This window comes from Oncorhynchus clarkii, chromosome 2, assembly GCF_045791955.1.
Source record: "Oncorhynchus clarkii lewisi isolate Uvic-CL-2024 chromosome 2, UVic_Ocla_1.0, whole genome shotgun sequence".
Lineage (NCBI taxonomy): Eukaryota > Metazoa > Chordata > Actinopteri > Salmoniformes > Salmonidae > Oncorhynchus > Oncorhynchus clarkii.
This window is the reverse complement of record NC_092148.1, coordinates 13,969,134-13,990,676: the sequence shown is the minus strand read 5'-3', so window position 1 is coordinate 13,990,676 and position 21,543 is coordinate 13,969,134. Positions and strand designations below refer to the sequence as shown.

Here is a 21,543-nt window from a genome sequence, read left to right as displayed (position 1 = left end):
TTATGCCAGTGTTTACTCTTACATAGTAGTGGCTGTATTTTAAAGAACAGAATCACAAATGTTACAGGCCTACTGTAATGTCATACAATTGCCCCATCACCTGTATTCACTGAAAATTTATATTTCGTATTTTGCTTTTAATTTGTGAAAAAACAGTTCAAGGTGCCACATGAACACAGAAAAAAACAGTTGAGACAGCAGTTGAGACAAAGCTTTTTATACAGTTCAATAAAATGAGAGCAAGTGGATGTGTACATGACCACCATAGTGAGATGTCTAGCTCTATCTAAGTCTAGAACAGGAAATAATGACCATTCTAGAGTTTTGGGATTCACTGGTGTTCTGAGAGTAAGAGTGGCAGGTGGCCTAGTGGTTAGAGCATTGGACTAGTAACCAAAAGGTTGAATCCCTGAGCTGACAAGGTAAAAATCTGTTGTTCTGCCCCGAACAAGGCAGTTAACCCACTGTTCCTAGGCCGTCATTGAAAATGAGAACTTGTTCTTAACTGACTTGCCTAGTTAAATAAAAGGGCTCTATTCAATCTGTATTGCGGAAGTGCAGCTTTACAGCCTGAAAGAAATGGAAAGGCAATGTTCCTGTGTCAGAAGCGACTGCTTTCACATTAAACGCTGCATATGTTGGCTCAATCAGAAATGACCTCTGTTCCTATCACGCAATCTGTAGTGATACAGACTGAATAGAGCCCCAGGTAGATGTTGTCCCTTACCACTGATCCAGGGTCAGTGGTAAGTCTTAATCCTCCTTATGATTAACATTAGGATGTATGGTTGGCTAAACTGATCCTAGAAGGGAAGCTTTCACTTGGTGCGTCCTCTGTCCTCAATCCCCCTCCCCTCAATGCACCTCCTCTTTGGAAACGTGACTGTCCTTCCCTTGTTCCTGTGAAGGGAAGAATACACAGTCCATCTCCCCATCCCTTTCCTCCTGGGATAGATGGATGTTAGGGGAGGGTGTGGGGTGGGTCGGACATCCTTCCTCATCCCTCTCTTTCTGCACTCTCTCTTCCATCCCTCCACCCATACCAGTGAACTGGTTGAGTAAACTGAAGATGACTGTTCCAGCATTGTGGACATGGACCGGACCTGAGAGAGACACAGACAGAGAGAAAGTGATATTAGATTCTACATTCATCATCAGCCTTATTCACTATGGATCTTGAAACTGATCAACTTCCCATGCTAATCTCCCATGGACTTCAAAACATAATCTATGCAAAACTCCAAGTTAAACGACTGACGTGCCTCTATAGGAAAAACCACAAGAGGAACTCCACCATATTTAGATTCCTTTTTAAATCAAGATCTTGGGGTCAACATAATTATTTGTATGTATCCATAGTACCTATATTTGCTGCTGTAATAGGTGGTGGATCCACTGTCTGGTGCTTAATACTGGGCTGTGTCTCTCTGGCATTGTGCTGATGAGGTGGCTCTTTGGTCTTGTTAGGCGACGTTTCTCTTACTCCCTTCATAAGAGTACAGAAATTCACCAAAAATCCAGAGTTATTGGAATACACAATTGTCAACAATTCCTATATAGGGTTTAGGTCAGGAACACACGAATGACAATGTAAACATTACACACACAATGTAGTAAGTTACCGTAGGTTATTACACATACCTTGTTACAGAACTTGAGAGCTGGAAAATAACAGACACAAATCTATTAGTGACCCCAGCAAACTGATGGTAAGCCACTCATGGGTTCTTCATTGATTAATCATCTATGATTGAAAGGGCAATGTTTTATCATCTTAACTCTGCAGTTTAATGCTTTCTGGGTACATGTAGACACTAGAAACTGGTAAGTAGGTCTACACAGAGAGAGTGTTGCAATCTTTTAATTCAATTACATTCACAAGAAGATACAGTTGGCTCCCAGTGTAGACCTATCCTGAGATTTAACATCACAGTCTAATCCTTCCTCATCTCATTATAGTGTCCAGAGAGAGAGTCTGCTCTAACACAATGATCTAACTACAGTTGAGACTGAACAGAGGAACACTCCTTACCTTGTTTGAAACAGGCTTCATTTCCTGGGCGACGGATACATAACAGAATGATAACGGCTAGGATTCCAATGACCACCATAGGACACAAAATGGCTGCCAAGTGTTTGCTGGTGTCAGCTGGTGGGGAAAGGAGATGGAGAAACTACTGTATCTGTACCTTCTCACAGTTTCGATATATTCTGACTGTAATTAAAATAACTGATGGACACACACACACACACTCGTACTCACACTCACCTGTGGTGTGATGAGTGGCGTTGCCTGGTTGTGAGACTGGTGATCGTGGAATGTCACAGCTGGGTGAGACAGAGGTAAAGGACTCATCATGTAACATATTCACAGCCTGTCAACACTGAAGTGGGGCCAGTGAGCTGAGAAATGTATTTAATATCCCATATCCATTACCACTAAAATATCTGACAATTCTTTGATACCAGATCTTCTGGTTGTATGAAGGTTATGTACCATAAAATAATAACTTTGCCAGAAGTGGCCATCCTGGCAGGAGAAGGCTTCAACCAGAGCCTGTTTATCTGTCTGGTTCCAGTATGTAATAGTATGTTTTAGGGAGGATTAAAAAGGATAAAGGCTCACTTGGGAGGTTGACAGCGTCCAGCGAAAGAGGAAGTCCTGCTGTGTTCAGAGGAAGTTCCTGTCTGGTTGTTTCTGATGCCCACTACTGTAATCAGAGCAGAGTGCACACAGGCAGGAAAACATCACATCTATCCACAGCCAAACACACTGATTCAATACCCAGAACCTGGCAAGAATACAACACAGTGGAGGAAGACAGGCATAAGAGAAGGCCAGTGGGCAACACACACACTGTACAGTACCATTGCTAGGTGGCAGGGGAGGTGGGGGCAGCTGAGGGATCTTCTCACAGTCTCTACAGTTTCCTGTCTGGTCGTCTTTGTCGGTGCAGGTAAAACCAGCCTCACAGCGACATCTAGCGTCCGATACAGAAGTACACGGCTCATCCTCCACCAGGTGCAAATCTGACACACACACACACACACACACACACACACACAGAACAAAAGGTTTAGTACAGCTATTACATGGTAATAAATAGTGTCCATACTGTAGACATACCTTTTTGACTCTTGGTAAGAAATGACATGTAGGCATATGGAAATCATAAGAGGGCAGTTTATGGAGATAGGTGGGATGGACTGAGAGTAGCTGAGGGGTGGGTTTATGGAGATAGGTGGGATGGACTGAGAGTAGCTGAGGGGTGGGTTTATGGAGATAGGTGGGATGGACTGAGAGTAGCTGAGGGGTGGGTTAATGGAGATAGGTGGGATTGACAGAGTAGCTGAGGGGTGGGTTTATGGAGATAGGTGGGATGGACTGAGAGTAGCTGAGGGGTGGGTTTATGGAGATAGGTGGGATGGACAGAGTAGCTGAGGGGTGGGTTTATGGAGATAGATAGGATGGACTGAGAGTAGCTGAGGGGTGGGTTTATGGAAATAGATAGGATGGACTGAGAGTAGCTGAGGGGTGGGTTTATGGAAATAGATAGGATGGACTGAGAGTAGCTGAGGGGTGGGTTTATGGAGATAGGTGGGATGGACAGAGTAGGTGAGGGGTGGGTTTATGGAGATAGATAGGATGGACTGAGAGTAGCTGAGGGGTGGGTTTATGGAGATAGGTGGGATGGACTGAGTAGGTGAGGGGTGGGTTTATGGAGATAGGTGGGATGGACTGAGAGTAGCTGAGGGGTGGGTTTATGGAGATAGGTGGGATGGACTGAGAGTAGCTGAGGGGTGGGTTTATGGAGATAGGTGGGATGGACTGAGTAGGTGAGGGGTGGGTTTATGGAGATAGATAGGATGGACTGAGAGTAGCTGAGGGGTGGGTTTATGGAGATAGGTGGGATGGACTGAGTAGGTGAGGGGTGGGTTTATGGAGATAGTTGGGATGGACAGAGAGTAGCTGAGAGGTGGGTTTATGGAGATAGTTGGGATGGACAGAGAGTAGCTGAGAGGTGGGTTTATGGAGATAGGTGGGATGGACTGAGTAGCTGAGGGGTGAGTTTATGGAGATAGGTGGGATGGACAGAGTAGCTGAGGGGTGGGTTTATGGAGATAGTTGGGATGGACAGAGTAGCTGAGGGGTGGGTTTATGGAGATAGATAGGATGGACTGAGAGTAGCTGAGGGGTGGGTTTATGGAGATAGGTGGGATGGACTGAGTAGGTGAGGGGTGGGTTTATGGAGATAGTTGGGATGGACAGAGAGTAGCTGAGAGGTGGGTTTATGGAGATAGGTGGGATGGACTGAGTAGCTGAGGGGGGGGGGGGGGGGGGGTTATGGAGATAGGTGGGATGGACTGAGTAGCTGAGGGGTGAGTTTATGGAGATAGGTGGGATGGACAGAGTAGCTGAGGGGTGGGTTTATGGAGATAGGTGGGATGGACAGAGTAGCTGAGGGGTGGGTTTATGGAGATAGATAGGATGGACTGAGAGTAGCTGAGGGGTGGGTTTATGGAGATAGGTGGGATGGACTGAGTAGGTGAGGGGTGGGTTTATGGAGATAGTTGGGATGGACAGAGTCGCTGAGGGGTGGGTTTATGGAGATAGGTGGGCTGGACAGAGTAGCTGAGGGGTGGGTTTATGGAGATAGGTGGGATGGACAGAGTAGCTGAGGGGTGGGTTTATGGAGATAGATAGGATGGACTGAGAGTAGCTGAGGGGTGGGTTTATGGAGATAGGTGGGATGGACTGAGTAGGTGAGGGGTGGGTTTATGGAGATAGTTGGGATGGACAGAGAGTAGCTGAGAGGTGGGTTTATGGAGATAGGTGGGATGGACTGAGTAGCTGAGGGGGGGGGGGGTTATGGAGATAGGTGGGATGGACAGAGTCGCTGAGGGGTGGGTTTATGGAGATAGGTGGGCTGGACAGAGTAGCTGAGGGGTGGGTTTATGGAGATAGGTGGGATGGACAGAGTAGCTGAGGGGTGGGTTTATGGAGATAGGTGGGCTGGATAGAGTAGCTGAGGGGTGGGTTTATGGAGATAGGTGGGCTGGACAGAGTAGCTGAGGGGTGGGTTTATGGAGATAGGTGGGCTGGACAGAGTAGCTGAGGGGTGGGTTTATGGAGATAGGTGGGCTGGACAGAGTAGCTGAGGGGTGGGTTTATGGAGATAGGTGGGCTGGACAGAGTAGCTGAGGGGTGGGTTTATGGAGATAGGTGGGCTGGACAGAGTAGCTGAGGGGTGGGTTTATGGAGATAGGTGGGCTGGACAGAGTAGCTGAGGGGTGGGTTTATGGAGATAGGTGGGCTGGACAGAGTAGCTGAGGGGTGGGTTTATGGAGATAGGTGGGCTGGACAGAGTAGCTGAGGGGTGGGTTTATGGAGATAGGTGGGCTGGACAGAGTAGCTGAGGGGTGGGTTTATGGAGATAGGTGGGCTGGACAGAGTAGCTAAGGGGTGGGTTTAAAAACTTGTGTTCTAGTTATGACTGAAAACACAATGTATAAGTACTATCGATCTATCTAGATCTAATGTATATCAAAATATCAAATTACTTTACTCTTGCTATGTAACTACTGTAAAAAATAAAAAATGCAATGTATGTAACATGTAGAATGTACCATGAATTCAGAAAGTATTCAGGCCCCTTGACCTTTCCCACATTTTGTTACATCACAGCCTTATTCTAAAATGGATTAAATAATTTTTAAAAATCAATCTCCACACAATACCCCACAATGACAAAGCAAAACAGATTTTTAGAAATGTGCATCCTGTTTCCATTGATCATGCTTGAGATGTTTCTACAACTTGGAGTCCACCTGTGGTAAATTCAATTGATTGGACATAATTTGGAAAGGCACACACCTGTCTATATAAAGTCCCACAGTTGACAGTGCATGTCAGAGCAAAAACCAAGCCATGAGGTCAAAGGAATTGTATGTAGAGCTCCGTGACAGGATTGTGTCGAGGCACAGATCTGGGGAAGGGTACCAAAACATTTCTGCAGCATTGAAGGTCCCCAAGAACACAGTGGCCTCCATCATTCTTAAATGGAAGAAGTTTGGAACCATCAACACTCTTCCTAGAGCTGAGCAACTGAGCAACAGTTGCAATCGGCGCAACTGAGCAACTGAGCAATCGGCGGAGAAGGGCCTTGGTCAGGGAAGTGACCAAGAACCCAATGGTCACCCTGACAGAGCTTCATAGCTCCTGTGTGGAGATGGGAGAACCATCCAGAAGGACAACCATCTCTAAAGCACTCCACCAATCAGGCCTTTATGGTAGAGTGGCCAGATGGAAGCCACTCCTCAGTAAAAGGCACATGACAGCCCACTTTGAGTTTACCAAAAGGCATCTAAAGGACTGTCAGACCATGAGAAGATTCTCTGGTCTGATGAAACCAAGATTGAACTCTTTGGCATGAATGTTAAACGTCACGTCTGGAGGAAACCTGCCACCATCCCTATAGTGAAGCATGGTGGTGGCAGCATCATGTTGTGGGCATATTTTTCAGCGGCAGGGACTGGGAGAATACAGTGCCTTGCGAAAGTATTCGGCCCCCTTGAACTTTGCGACCTTTTGCCACATTTCAGGCTTCAAACATAAAGATATAAAACTGTATTTTTTTGTGAAGAATCAACAACAAGTGGGACACAATCATGAAGTGGAACGACATTTATTGGATATTTCAAACTTTTTTAACAAATCAAAAACTGAAAAATTGGGCGTGCAAAATTATTCAGCCCCCTTAAGTTAATACTTTGTAGCGCCACCTTTTGCTGCGATTACAGCTGTAAGTCGCTTGGGGTATGTCTCTATCAGTTTTGCACATCGAGAGACTGAATTTTTTTCCCATTCCTCCTTGCAAAACAGCTCGAGCTCAGTGAGGTTGGATGGAGAGCATTTGTGAACAGCAGTTTTCAGTTCTTTCCACAGATTCTCGATTGGATTCAGGTCTGGACTTTGACTTGGCCATTCTAACACCTGGATATATGTTTATTTTTGAACCATTCCATTGTAGATTTTGCTTTATGTTTTGGATCATTGTCTTGTTGGAAGAAAATCTCCGTCCCAGTCTCAGGTCTTTTGCAGACTCCATCAGGTTTTCTTCCAGAATGGTCCTGTATTTGGCTCCATCCATCTTCCCATCAATTTTAACCATCTTCCCTGTCCCTGCTGAAGAAAAGCAGGCCCAAACCATGATGCTGCCACCACCATGTTTGACAGTGGTGATGGTGTGTTCAGGGTGATGAGCTGTGTTGCTTTTACGCCAAACATAACGTTTTGCATTGTTGCCAAAAAGTTCAATTTTGGTTTCATCTGACCAGAGCACCTTCTTCCACATGTTTGGTGTGTCTCCCAGGTGGCTTGTGGCAAACTTTAAACAACACTTTTTATGGATATCTTTAAGAAATGGCTTTCTTCTTGCCACTCTTCCATAAAGGCCAGATTTGTGCAATATACGACTACTGATTGTTGTCCTATGGACAGAGTCTCCCACCTCAGCTGTAGATCTCTGCAGTTCATCCAGAGTGATCATGGGCCTCTTGGCTGCATCTCTGATCAGTCTTCTCCTTGTATGAGCTGAAAGTTTAGAGGGACGGCCAGGTCTTGGTAGATTTGCAGTGGTCTGATACTCCTTCCATTTCAATATTATCGCTTGCACAGTGCTCCTTGGGATGTTTAAAGCTTGGGAAATATTTTTGTATCCAAATCCGGCTTTAAACTTCTTCACAACAGTATCTCGGACCTGCCTGGTGTGTTCCTTGTTCTTCATGATGCTCTCTGCGCTTTTAACGGACCTCAGACTATCACAGTGCAGGTGCATTTATACGGAGACTTGATTACACACAGGCGGATTGTATTTATCATCATCAGTCATTTAGGTCAACATTGGATCATTCAGAGATCCTCACTGAACTTCTGGAGAGAGTTTGCTGCACTGAAAGTAAAGGGGCTGAATAATTTTGCACGCCCAATTTTTCAGTTTTTGATTTGTTAAAAAAGTTTGAAATATCCAATAAATGTCGTTCCACTTCATGATTGTGTCCCACTTGTTGTTGATTCTTCACAAAAAAAGACAGTTTTATATATTTATGTTTGAAGCCTGAAATGTGGCAAAAGGTTGCAAAGTTCAAGGGGGCCTAATACTTTCGCAAGGCACTGTAGTCAGTATCGAGGGAAAGATGAACGGAGCAAAGTACAGAGAGATCATTGATGAAAACATGACCCAGAGAGCTCAGGATCTCAGACTAGGGCAAAGATTCACCTTCCAAGGGGACAACGACCGTAAGCACACAGCCAAAACAACGTAGGAGTGTCTTCGGGACAAGTCTTGAATGGCCCAGCCAGAGCCTGGACTTTAATTCTTAAATGCTAGTAAAACGAATTGCATGCTCTTCAACCGATCACTGCCCGCACCTGACTAGCATCACTACTCTGGATGGTTCTGACTTAGAATATGTGGCCAACTACAAATACCTAGGTGTCTGGTTAGACTGTAAACTCTCCTTCCAGACTCACATTAAGCATCTCCAATCCAAAATGAAGTCTAGAATCGGCTTCCATTTCGCAACAAAGCCTCCTTCACTCATGCTGCCAAACATACCCTCGTAAAACTGACTATCCTACCGATCCTCGACTTCGGCGATGTCATTTACAAAATAGCCTCCAACACTCTACTCAGCAAATTGGATGTAGTCTATCACAGTGCCACCCGTTTTGTCACCAAAGCCCCATATATTACTCACCACTGCAACCTGTATGCTCTCGTTGACTGGCCCTCACTTCATATTCGTCGCCAAACCCACTGGCTCCAGGTCATCTATAAGTCTTTGCTAGGTAAAGCCCCGTCTTATCTCAGCTCACTGGTCACCATAGCAACACCCACCCGTAGCACACGCTCCAGCAGGTATATTTAACTGGTCAATGCCAACTCCTCATTTGGCAGCCTTTCCATCCTTTTTTCTGCTGCCAAAGACTTGTACGAATTGCAAAAATCACTGAAGCTGGAGACATATCTCTCTCACCAACTTTAAGCATCAGCTGTCAGAGCAGCTTACTGATCACTGCACCTGTACACAGCCCATCTGTAAATAGCCCACCAAACTACCTCATCCCCATATTTGTTATTTATATTTGCTCTTTTGCACCCCAGTATCTCTATTTGCACATCAGCATGTGTACATCTATCACTCCAGTGTTAATGCTAAATTGTAATTATTTCGCCATTATGGCCTATTTATTGCCTTACCTCCCTAATCTTACTACATTTGCACACACTGTATATAGATTTTTCTATTGTGTTATTGACTGTAAATGATAACTTTTTCTCAACTGGCCTACCTGGTTAAATAAAAGGTGAAATAAATTTAAAAAAAAAAATTTTTAAACCGATCGAACATCTCTAGAGAGACCTGAAAATAGCTGTGCAGCAACTCTCCCCAAGCCAAGCTTATAGCGTCATACCCATGAAGACTCGAGGCAGTAATCACTGCCAAAGGTGCTTCAACAAAGTACTGAGTAAAGGGTCAGAATACTTATGTAAATGTGATATTTCATTTTTATTTAGTTTTATAAATTTGCCAAAATTTCTAAAAACCTGTTTTTGCTTTGTCATTATGGGGTATTGTGTGTAGATTGATGAGGGGAAAAAAACAATGTAATAAATTTTAAAATAAGGCTGTAACGTAACAAAATGTGGATAAAGTCAAAGGGTCTGAATACTTTCTGAATGCCCTGTACATATAACAACAAAGTTTATTTTGGTCCTCCGAAGAGATGGTCCCCACCCCAAAAAATATTTACAAGCAATATACAGTTGAAGTATTTCCCACTAAATAAAGATGTTACATTGCTCTGTGAATGACTTGTGTTCGTGTTTATGTACCATGTTTGCAGTCTTTGAAGCAGGAATGACAACTGGACTCTGCGTTCAATCGTGCTGTGTAGGAACCATCTCGACAGGGAGAGCACTCTGAACAGGACTTCTGATAATGACCTGAGAGAGAGAGGGGAGTTGAAACATATCAAATCAGTTTATTGGTCGCATACACAGCGAAATGCTGCGAAATGCAGCGAAATGCTTGTGTTACTAGCTCTTAACACAGTAAAATGTCAAACAAGTATACATCATTTAAGTGTTGTTTTTTGTAAGAATTCAAGAACGGCGGGGCGAATCTAATCAACAACCCAAATGCAATCTATGCGTATGTACACTGGAAGAATTTACACCAGATATACTAAGAATGATATGCACAGCAGTAGATAGCTCATTCTAATATATGCCGGGAATACAAGATTTAAATACTCAGTGTGAAACAGGAAGTGTCCAGTGGTTCAACGTCTGCAAGACATGGGTCAGCAGATATGGAGTAAAGGAAATTAAGTTTGGGAAAAGTATAGGGAAATGGGGCGATAGAGAGAACGAGGTAGAAAGAGAGGAGCGAGGAGAGAGTGAAGAGGCAAGGGGAGTCAAGACATAAGAGAGCACCACAATAACAATACAAACTGATGGACGCTGGAGTTTTATAAATGTCCTGTAGTAGACTACATAAGCAGTGGATATCAGAACATAATGCTAACTCTTTTAGACCCATAGGCACACACACATTCAGGTAATGTTTTAGTACACGGTCTGTTGCTGACTGAGAAGAGAGGGAGCATAGTGACACGAGAGCAGAGAATAACAGGAAGAGATGGAGCGCACAGAGCGAGAGCCTGTTGGCCTAGTCTGCATACTAATGAAGGATGTGGTCATAGCACAGAGCTCCACTTCTCATCACGAGAGAGAGAGAAACTCTCTCATAGTTTCCTCATGATTCCTAAGAACCTATACACACTCACACACATTCTGAAACGATCTGCCTCGCTATTATTGTAAAAAATGGTTGATTGTAGGATGAAGGGATAGAATGTGGAGATGAGGGAAGGAAAAGAAGGGAACAAAAAGTCAATTAAAATGTAATGATGGAGGGCATTTCTTTCTCACCTGGTGGACACAGTCTGCATTGTCTCCCTCCATCCGTGTAATATCTCTCTGTAATCTGACAACACGAACACAGTTTCATGAGGTCTACTGTCATGTTGTAACAGATGTCAAATGGTTCTCACAACTTTCATAGGCGGTCATAACACATAATGAGAATGGACATTAAAAGGGCAAAATGGTTACCAGAGGATATGAGACTGCTAGGTGTGCAGACATCATTAGCACAGCCACAAATAACTGTTCCATCACCATTCTGTAAACAATGTTAAATCATTAACAATCTGTCATTTGAGTTCATTCAGTAACATTTCTAAATAGGTATTAAAAAGTGCACACAACAAATAATGCCAAAAGATGTTACAAATGACATGTTGAAAATGTGTAAGTTTATCACAATTTGATGGTGACTGCACTAACTTCTAGCTTTGAGCCTCATTTCAGTTCAAAAGATATCAATGTAGAAATATTTGTTGAAAACTACCAACACATAAGATAATCTAGTCTTACCTTTTGCACTGTAGACACCACACCAAATTCCAAGTATTTGTTGTCTATAACTTCGACTCTCCCCCCAACTATTATTCTTTAAGGTGTGTCTCTCTCTTCTCTACCCATCCTTTGCGTCATTATTTCCTTCACCTGTGACATCTTCCTCTCTTCCTGTCTCTCCCGCCCACTGTGTACTGACAGTGATGTTGTGATGTATTTATAAGCTAGAGACAGACAGGCAGACAAGACAGGCATGTCAGCAGGGTGACTAATGGTTCTGAACCAAAGTCTCATCATTTTCGCCACATACTTTAAGACGTGAAAGACAGTTTGTCACAAACATTTGATCTCGCTGTCCTCGTAAAGTTAGCTTATCAGATAGGTGGAGTTCAGGAAGTACAGACACACATAGCAGCCAATGCAAGTGGGCTTCCAGCATAAACTCACCAAATCCACAACAACAAAAAAAACACACAATTATATTGCTCAGCTGTATCTTTTATTCTTCATTCCATCTCTCTGTCAGTACACAGAGCTCTGCGTAGAACTCTCTGTCAGTACACAGAGCTCTGCGTTGAACTCTCTGTCAGTACACAGAGCTCTGCGTTGAACTCTCTGTCAGTATACAGAGCTCTGCGTTGAAGCACACATGTTCAAGGGGCCAGTCCAGTTTCAAATAACTCACACCTCACCAAAACAAAGACCAAGGCCTGATTTACCAAGCAGCGCAATGTTTACACTTGCTCTTTTCGGAGGGAATTATAAGATGAGATAGAAACAGAAAATGGACTTTACTTGTCCCTTGACCTTTTGTTCAATGACTCGTTCCCTTTTGAACCGAGCAGGTGTAAACATGGCACTGGTGCAGATGCTTAGTAAATGAGGCCCTGGTGATTGCTAACAGTCTTCTCATTGACAACTCAGTCTATTTACCTGCATGCTAGCTTACTCAGGCCAGATGAAATTAGTTGATGGTAAAATGTATGGACCAGAGAATACACTGGTCCTCACCGAGCAAGAGCATTGGCTCCTGGTCTACGAGAAACATTAAGGACCAATCAAATATCTGAATCCACATTAAAAGTTCAGCTATGTGCCAAATCCGGGAACCTGACACTAAGTATTTTTGACTGTGGACCTCCTTGCATTGCCAGTGTTTAAACATACAATATATCCAACATAGCGTTTTCCTTTAATGCATACAATATCATAGCAATCATACCATCATTATGTTAAAGCATTTGCATGTGAGTAGTTATTTTTATTTATTATTTTTTACACTTTGGTGCCATTTCTAAAACAAATTTACTTTGTAATCACATACACTCATGAAGAAAGTGGATTATTGAAGGAATATTAGAGCGATTATTGTACATCATTGATTTACATATATACAGTATTTCAAGTCGATTTACAGACATTTGCAGAGATGGGAATCCAGTCAGCAGAACACATCACTGTATGGTCCCTACCACTCTAGTTTACAATGATTCAGTTATACCGTTAGCCTTCAGTTCAGTTGTGAAGAGGATATGAATTGGTCTATTGTCAGACAGACACTGGAAGACAGTGTGCATTTTAGGACTATTGTATTCTTCATGTTGTAAGTGAACCAGTAAAACTCTTTTTAAAAACCAAGGACATTAGAACACTCTCCTAAACATACACGCTGACTCATGCATACATACTGCAGAGACTCAGTCTCCCTGTGCGTGTAGTAAAATTTTTAAAAAGTACATATTCTCACACTATTTCACCGCTGCCTTCTATTCTCCAGTTTAATCTCCAGTTCTGGCCAAAGAGCAGGAACGCTAGGGGCAGGAGTTTTACTGGCCATATGACCTGAGCAGAAAAAACCCCTAGTTCAAACCTTACAGCATAGGACCCTCAAACTCAACTCTGGACCTCAAAGCCAGCTCTACCGCATTTTTTCATTGTTCCCCTCTAATCAGGGACTGATTTAGACCTGGGACACCAGGTGGGTGCAATTAGTAAATCAGGTAGAACAGAAAACCAGCAGGCTCCGGACCTCGTAGGGTAATAGTTGAATACCTCTGGTCTAGGACCTAGGTCATGTGGTCAGGAGAAACTCCTAGCCCAAGGAATGGCATACCCAATACATACAGTTGAAGTCAGAAGTTTACATACACCTTAGCCAAATACATTTAAACTCAGTTTTTCACAAATCCTGACATTTAATCCTAGTAAAAATTCCCTGTCTTAGTTCAGTTACGATCACCACTTTATTTTAAGAATGTGAAATGTCAGAATAACAGAAGAGAGAATGATTTTTTTAAACTTTTATTTCTTTCATCACATTCCCAGTGGGTCAGAAGTTTACATACACTCAATTAGTATTTGGTAGTATTGCCTTTAAGTTGTTGAACTTGGGTCAAGCGTTTCGGGTAGCCTTCCACAAGCTTCCCACAATAAGTTGGGTGAATTTTGGCCCATTCCTCCTGACAGAGCTGGTGTAACTGAGTCAGGTTTGTAGGCCTCCTTGCTCACACACGCCTTTTCAGTTCTGCCCACAAATGTTCTATAGGATTGAGGTCAGGGCTTTGTGATGGTCACTCCAATACCTTGACATTGTTGTCCTTAAGCCATTGTGCCACAACTTTGGAAGTATGCTTGGGGTCATTGTCCATTTGGAAGACCCATTTGCGACCAAGCTTTAACTCCCTGACTGATGTCTTGAGATGTTGCTTCAATATATCCACATCATTTCCTGCCTCATGATGCCATCTATTTTGTGAAGTGCACCAGTCCCTCCTGCAGCAAAGCACCCCCACAACATGATGCTGCCACCCCCGTGCTTCACGGTTAGGATGGTGTTCTTCGGCTTGCAAGCTTCCCCCTTTTTCCTCCAAACATAACGATGGTCATTATGGCCAAACAGTTCTATTTTTGTTTCATCAGACCAGGGGACATTTCTACAAAAAGTATGATCTTTGTCCCCATGTGCAGTTGCAAACCGTAGTCTGGCTTTTTTATGATGGTTTTGGAGCAGTGGCTTCTTCCTTGCTGATCGGCCTTTCAGGTTATGTCGATATAGGACTCATTTTACAGTGGATATATACTTTTGTATCTGTTTCCTCTAGCATCTTCACAAGGTCCTTTGCTGTTGCTCTGGGATTGATTTGCACTTTTTGTAGGAAAGTACGTTCATCTCTAGGAGACAGAACATGTCTCCTTCCTGGGCGTTATTACGGCTGCATGGTCCCATGGTGTTTATCCTTGCATACTAAGGATGAACCAGACTTGTGGAGGTCTCCAATTTGTTTTCTGAGGTCTTGGCTGATTTCTTTTGATTTTCCCATGATGTCAAGCAAAGAGACACTGAGTTTGAAGGTAGGCCTTGCAATACATCCACAGGTAAATCTCCAATTGACTCAAATGATAACAATTAGCCTATCAGAAGCTTCTAATGCTATGACATTTTCGGGAATTTTCCAAGCTGTTTAAATGCACAGTCAACTTAGTGAATGTAAACTTCTGACCCACTGGAATTGTGATACAGTGAATTATAAGTTAAATAATCTGTCTGCAAACAATTGTTAGATAAATTCCTTGTATCATGCACAAAGTAGATGTCCTAATCGACTTGCCAAAACAAGTTTGTTAACAAGAAATCTGTGGAGTGGTTGAAAAACAAGTTTTAATTACTCCAATCTAAGTGTATATAAACTTCCAACTTCAACTGTAGCTTAAGACATGCATATCATTTTTTCATGGTTCCAAAACCTGTTATTCACAACGTATATAATCGTTCAGAGAAAGCCTTGGAAACCCTTCTACAATATTGAGGTGTGACCAGCAGCCTGCACCTGTTTCAACAACTTCCTCATCAAACAAGAAAAACACAAATGAAATGGACTCCATTTGGTTGTTGATAAAGATACAGTGTTTGTGAAGGAATCCTTGTGTTCTATTATTGAGTTATTAAATATTGTTTATCTGAGGTTTTGTATTCAAAGTCAAGCATCTTTCAATGTCAACGAAGACAAACAAAAATGTATTGTACATCTACATTCTACTGAATAATAACATTGTGTATGTTGAATTAACAAAGGGGAAATCTACTCCTCAGCTGTAGCGATTTCACCCAATCTACAAATAGATGACAAGTGGAGAAAATAAAACAAGTTTTCCTCAGTAATTGTTTACATTTGTGACGTGTACGAGTTTGACTTATTACAGATGTAGAATCTTAATTTAAGCTAGGACAAAATTCTGCAGCAACAGGAAATGTGATTTATTTTGTGGATTATAATTAATGGCCATTTTTGTATGGGTTGATGCATTTTTCATTAGGGAAAATCAAGTCTGAAATTTCAAAGTGGAAATTACAAACTTTAGAAGCCCTTTTAGAACAGGAAAATTCTCGGCAACAAAGGTGACCAAATTAAGATCCTACATCTGTACATGTCATTATTACTTTTCTGTTACATATAATACTCGTATTATTGCTGTTACTGCTGTATTATTGAATATACATATTTGCTTTGCTCTTTCTTTATAACGGCTAACTTTTAAGCTCAAAAATAGGTTAGATCATATCAAGCACCACGTCAGATAGCTTTTCAGCATCAGTATTTAGTACTTATATAACAATGTTTCAGCAATATTTCTCAAAGTTAATTCAGACTGCTTGTTTTCAGTTGCTTTGGCACTCAAGTAGCAAACACAAATTATCTCAGCAGGTCATCAATCTATCCATCTATTCATTAATCTGTCCATCTATCTATCCGTACTGTACATTCATCTGTCTGTCTATTTGTTCATCTGTGGACATTCTGTCTTTTATAGCCTGTTCATCAATCTTCCGTTTCTCTCTGATACAATACTACTGATGCATTGAGTCCTTACCAACCAGACCAGACATAGAAATAGAGAGCACAGAACAGATACATAGAGCTCGCCTATCTAACTTATCATAGCTAGCCTACCCATCTCCCTGCTAGCCTACCCATCTCCCTGCTAGAGGACAGAGTAGCAGGGCTTTCTCTGCTCTCTGCTGCTGGAAACTAAACAAAACATTAGTATACATTAGACAGCTCGTAGGTATAATAACACTTGGGTGTCAATGCCCTTTGTCATATGTATCCCTCTCCCTGTGTCAGTGACAGAGAGACACAGAGAGCAGGGCAAGGCCCCAGAGCTGCCCTCAGATCAGCTTTAACAGAGTATTTACACTATTCACACTGCACTACCACATATAGGGCCGACACAGAGCCTATGACTAGCCTGGTACCAGATCAGTATGTGCTCTAGCGAACTTATTTCACCATAGATGCCATGACAAAAGTCAAAGTCCCTGATAGAAGTGGATCAGTGGCAGAGATGACCTCTCTGGAGTCACATAGAAAAGCATATGGCATGACAACGATAGTTAGAGGAGTTGCCTAAAGCGCATATACAGATCTGGAACCAGGCTAGGCTATGGTCATCACTAGTTTACACAACCACAAAGTCATAAACCCTGTCTATTTCTACAATTTATCTTCTTAAAATCTGACCCTAAACTTAACCACACTGCTAACCTTCGATATAGCCTATTTTTATTTTGTGGCTGTGTTATCTAGTGGAAACCCTAGGCTACGGGTGCATTCTAAAACAAAAAACTCTGCTCTCGCTCTCCCCCCTCTCTCCTCTTGTTGACTCTGGTTACAGTCTCCTATTTACTTTACTCGACACAGTAAAATGGTATTACATTATAATTACAATAAAACTACTTTTGGGGTTCTTTGGGATTCAGTGAAACAAGCACCACTATGTAACATTTAGTGCCAGGTAGTTAGTTACCAGTTGTGTTAAAGAAAGAATACAATGTTACACAATGTTATCCAATAATTCCTTAGTAAATACCAGGTAAGTAAAACAGGACGGTAAAATAATGTTACCATGACAACCTGTCTGGTGTCAACAAAAGGGCAGAGAGACGGGCAGGCTTTTGTTTCAAAATGTGACTCATGAGTGCAGAATCACACACAGGGGACATCAGTGACGCCATCGGAGTGACTGCATCTTAGAGTTTAGTTTACGATTGGACTTTTTCTAGTTTTCATCGATACCTATGAATTAAGTGTAGATGTCTTGATAAAATGAGTGATTTGATATTATTTTAGTCCGTTTGAATAACTATGATACAGTACAGTATATTTCTGTTTTGTTGCTAATAAAGTGATACATCTGGAGTTTTTCTCTCTTGCCAACTGGGCTTTGCTTTGTTTAAGGGTGCGTTCGTAAATGTTCTCTGGCTATCGACTCCGATTTCAAAGCACTCTCATCTGAGTGTGCCAGAGCGCAGAATAACTGATGACTTTACCAGCGCTCAACACCCGTTGAATAGGGCCGGTGTCAGTAAACATCGGCAAAAGGCTTCATTAAATTGTTGCCAGCATCACAGTTAGTCACCAGCGCTCTGGATAACATGTAAACAGCCAAACCAGCTCTGCTAGGGTGAGTAAAATGGTCAGAGTGAGGTGCTCTCATTTTTGTCTGGAAGTAGCTAGCAAGCTAGCCAACGTTAGCCAGTTAGCTTGGGTGCTTGACTGCCGTTGTGAGGTCAGAAGGCTCGGATCAACCCTACTCCTCGGCCGGAGCGTCCAGCGTGCGCTCTGGACGCTCCAAGAGCGAAACACGCCGAATTTACCAACGGACAATCTGACAAAGCGTTGAATTTACGAATGCACAGAGCGCACTCTGGCACTCCAGAGTGAATTTACGAACACACCCTAAGGCTTATATTTACTGTGTTATACATCTAGGTGAGTTTGACGGAGTCTGAAAACAACCCTCAATGTTGCAACAGGACAGCACACTGTTAGAATGATCTGCTATGCTAGCCTATCATGAATGTATTGGTGTGTGGTGTGTTTATCATTATGGCTGTGTGGAAATGGATCATGCTATAGGAGTTAATACCATGGTTCTCTGTAGTACCAACAACTACCTTAAGAGTACACGCTAGCCTACAACTCATATGAGTTCATTCAAATATTGCTCATATGTTTCTATGAGGTATTCTCAATTCAAGTTGTGTATTTCAATCCATTACCTCGTTACCTTTGCTCTGCTAAACAGTGGGTTCTTATGTACAGACTTCCATGGTGCTAGTAATACCACTTTCCAGTAGAGGGGACTAAAAGCTGTTGGAAACACACAACGCTACACCGTAGCTAAAAACAGATAGATCTGCAACTTTCCTATTTTGAGGTATGTGAATGAAGATAGCATGAAGAAAATTAAAAATAGACTAATAAGCATCTAGTGTTTAGAATGTAAACATGGCGTTGCTATAGTGACGGTAGAGTGTTGCGTGGTACAGTGCTTGGATGGTATGAAGGTCATGTGATGGAGGTGGTCTTGATAGGTCATGATCTGGGAGGAGAGTTGGAGAGAAGAGGCGACGCTGTTGTCCCTTCCTTCTTAGCCTGATCAACGCTCTCCTCACCAGCCATAGGAGAGCCAGGCTTACTATAAAGAGAGCGAGAGAAAGAGAGAAAGAGCGAGAGAGAGAAAGAAGATACTTTTTGGGGGGGAATGCATCATTTAGACAATAACAGGTATACAGTAGGCACAAGAATGCGTTTAAAACTTAGTAAAAGAAAATGTACAGATTACTGTAAACTACTGTAGGTCATTCAAAGAAAATGTACAGATTACTGTAAACTACTGTAGGTCATTCAAAGTGAGCCAAAGAGAAACCGTGAGAGAGAGAAGTGAATGCCGGTGGCAGAGAGTGAGGGAGTGAGTGTACCTGTCCCCACTCTGGGTGATGAGTCTCCTGCAGGTCTCCATCTGCACATCCAGGCCTCTCTTCATAGAACACATCTCCATATATTCATGTAGGTGACGGTTCATATCACTCTTAGCTGTAGCCAAGTCATACTGGGGAGAAACACATCACTCTTAGCTGTAGCCGAGTCATACTGGGGAGAAACACATTACTCTTAGCTGTAGCCGAGTCATACTGGGGAGAAACACATCACTCTTAGCTGTAGCCAAGTCATACTGGGGAGAAACACATCACTCTTAGCTGTAGCCAAGTCATACTGGGGAGAAACACATCACTCTTAGCTGTAGCCAAGTCATACTGGGGAGAAACACATCACTCTTAGCTGTAGCCAAGTCATACTGGGGAGAAACACATCACTCTTAGCTGTAGCCAAGTCATACTGGGGAGAAACACATCACTCTTAGCTGTAGACAAGTCATACTGGGGAGAAACACATCACTCTTAGCTGTAAACGAGTCATACTGGGGAGAAACACATCACTCTTAGCTGTAGCCAAGTCACACTGGGGAGAAACACATCACTCTTAGCTGTAGCCAAGTCATACTGGGGAGAAACACATCACTCTTAGCTGTAGCCAAGTCATACTGGGGAGAAACACATTACTCTTAGCTGTAGCCAAGTCATACTGGGGAGAAACACATCACTCTTAGCTGTAGCAGAGTCATACTGGGGAGAAACACATCACTCTTAGCTGTAGCCGAGTCATACTGGGGAGAAACACATTACTCTTAGCTGTAGCCGAGTCATACTGGGGAGAAACACATCACTCTTAGCTGTAGCCAAGTCATACTGGGGAGAAACACATCACTCTTAGCTGTAGCCGAGTCATACTGGGGAGAAACACATCACTCTTAGCTGTAGCCAAGTCATACTGGGGAGAAACACATCACTCTTAGCTGTAGCCGAGTCATACTGGGGAGAAACACATCACTCTTAGCTGTAGCCAAGTCATACTGGGGAGAAACATCACTCTTAGCTGTAGCCGAGTCATACTGGGGAGAAACACATCACTCTTAGCTGTAGCCGAGTCATACTGGGGAGAAACACATCACTCTTAGCTGTAGCCAAGTCATACTGGGGAGAAACACATCACTCTTAGCTGTAGCCGAGTCATACTGGGGAGAAACACATCACTCTTAGCTGTAGCCAAGTCATACTGGGGAGAAACACATCACTCTTAGCTGTAGCCGAGTCATACTGGGGAGAAACACATCACTCTTAGCTGTAGCCAAGTCATACTGGGGAGAAACATCACTCTTAGCTGTAGCCGAGTCATACTGGGGAGAAACACATCACTCTTAGCTGTAGCCGAGTCATACTGGGGAGAAACACATCACTCTTAGCTGTAGCCAAGTCATACTGGGGAGAAACACATGGTCAACACATGGTCAACCACTAACATAGCCCAAGACACACTGTCTCACCCCCCCCCCCCCCCAACAAACCTCAATCTGGTCGATGGTCTCTTGGTATTCTTTCTCCCTGGATTTGAATAAGTCCTCAGTGTCGTTAATCACCTTCTCCAGACACTGGTCTTCCTGCTGAGAGAGAGAGAGGGAAGGAGGAAGAACGAGAGAGAGGGAAGGAAGGAGGGAGAGAGAGGGAAGGAGGAAAGAGGGGGCGAGAGACAAGGAAGGAGGGGGAGAGAGACAAGGAAGGAGATGGAGAGAGGGGGAGATGGAGAGAGGGGGAGACGGAGAGAGGTGGAGACGGAGAGAGGGGGAGACGGAGAGAGGGGGAGACGGAGAGAGGGGGAGACGGAGAGAGGGGGAGACGGAGAGAGGGGGAGACGGAGAGAGGGGGAGACGGAGAGAGGGGGAGACGGAGAGAGGGGGAGACGGAGAGATGGGGAGACGGAGAGATGGGGAGACGGAGAGAGGGGGAGACGGAGAGAGGGAAGAAAAATACATGGAAGTGATAAATTAAAGAGTACGGTGATAGAATGACAGAGGAGAAAGACGGTGTTTCTTTATGAAGATGTGTCTGTGTGTGTGAGTATTGGTTGTTTATGAAGATGTGTCTGTGTGTGTGAGTATTGGTTGTTTATGAAGATGTGTCTGTGTGTGTGAGTATTGGTTGTTTATGAAGATGTGTCTGTGTGTGTGAGTATTGGTTGTTTATGAAGATGTGTCTGTGTGTGTGAGTATTGGTTGTTTATGAAGATGTGTCTGTGTGACCAGACAGTACAACACAGTAGAGTTACGCCTGGTACACCTCATGGCCAGACAGTACAACACAGTAGTTACACCTGGT

The 21,543-nt window shown here is 43.2% G+C and overlaps 2 protein-coding genes across 5 annotated transcripts in view; both read right to left on the bottom strand.

Moving 5' to 3' along the window:
* Positions 1-112: 112 nt before the first annotated feature.
* LOC139422108 (tumor necrosis factor receptor superfamily member 14-like) lies at positions 113-11,748 on the bottom strand. Of its 2 annotated transcripts, XM_071173267.1 has the most exons (11): positions 11,508-11,748; positions 11,184-11,253; positions 11,001-11,055; positions 9,900-10,010; positions 2,869-3,030; positions 2,627-2,711; positions 2,270-2,328; positions 2,033-2,149; positions 1,642-1,661; positions 1,363-1,486; positions 113-1,103 (listed from the first exon to the last, which is right to left on the bottom strand). In XM_071173267.1, the coding sequence occupies exons 2-11, from the start codon at positions 11,250-11,252 to the stop codon at positions 856-858; spliced, it is 1,050 nt and encodes a 349-aa protein (XP_071029368.1). In that variant the 5' UTR covers position 11,253; positions 11,508-11,748; the 3' UTR covers positions 113-855. The 2 variants fall into 2 exon arrangements, with proteins under 2 accessions (XP_071029368.1, XP_071029361.1); XM_071173260.1 differs by having other exon boundaries at positions 11,184-11,748.
* A 5,939-nt stretch (positions 11,749-17,687) lies between these two features.
* LOC139422088 (non-homologous end joining factor IFFO1-like) overlaps positions 17,688-21,543 on the bottom strand; it is a 30,930-nt gene continuing 27,074 nt past the window's right edge. Inside the window, exons 7-9 of one of the 3 annotated variants that reach the window (XM_071173240.1) lie at positions 20,736-20,831; positions 19,252-19,382; positions 17,688-18,968 (exon numbers count right to left, since the gene is read on the bottom strand). In XM_071173240.1, coding sequence (XP_071029341.1) covers positions 18,866-18,968; positions 19,252-19,382; positions 20,736-20,831 — 330 coding nt within the window. In that variant the 3' untranslated portion in view covers positions 17,688-18,865. Of the gene's footprint in view, positions 18,969-19,251; positions 19,383-20,449; positions 20,650-20,735; positions 20,832-21,543 lie in introns of those variants that run through there. The other 2 variants (XM_071173245.1, XM_071173250.1) reach the window with 2 other exon arrangements.

Bases quoted from the DNA above. Each gene is read 5' to 3' on its own strand.
- LOC139422108 (XM_071173260.1), bottom strand. From the start codon at position 11,252: ATGGTGATGGAACAGTTATTTGTGGCTGTGCTAATGATGTCTGCACAC. The intron at 10,011-11,000 runs GTGAGAAAGAAA...TCTCTCTCTCAG, and splicing joins ATGCAGACTGTGTCCACCAG to GTCATTATCAGAAGTCCTGT. The intron at 1,662-2,032 runs GTAAGGAGTGTT...GTTATTTTCCAG, and splicing joins TGAAGCCTGTTTCAAACAAG to CTCTCAAGTTCTGTAACAAG.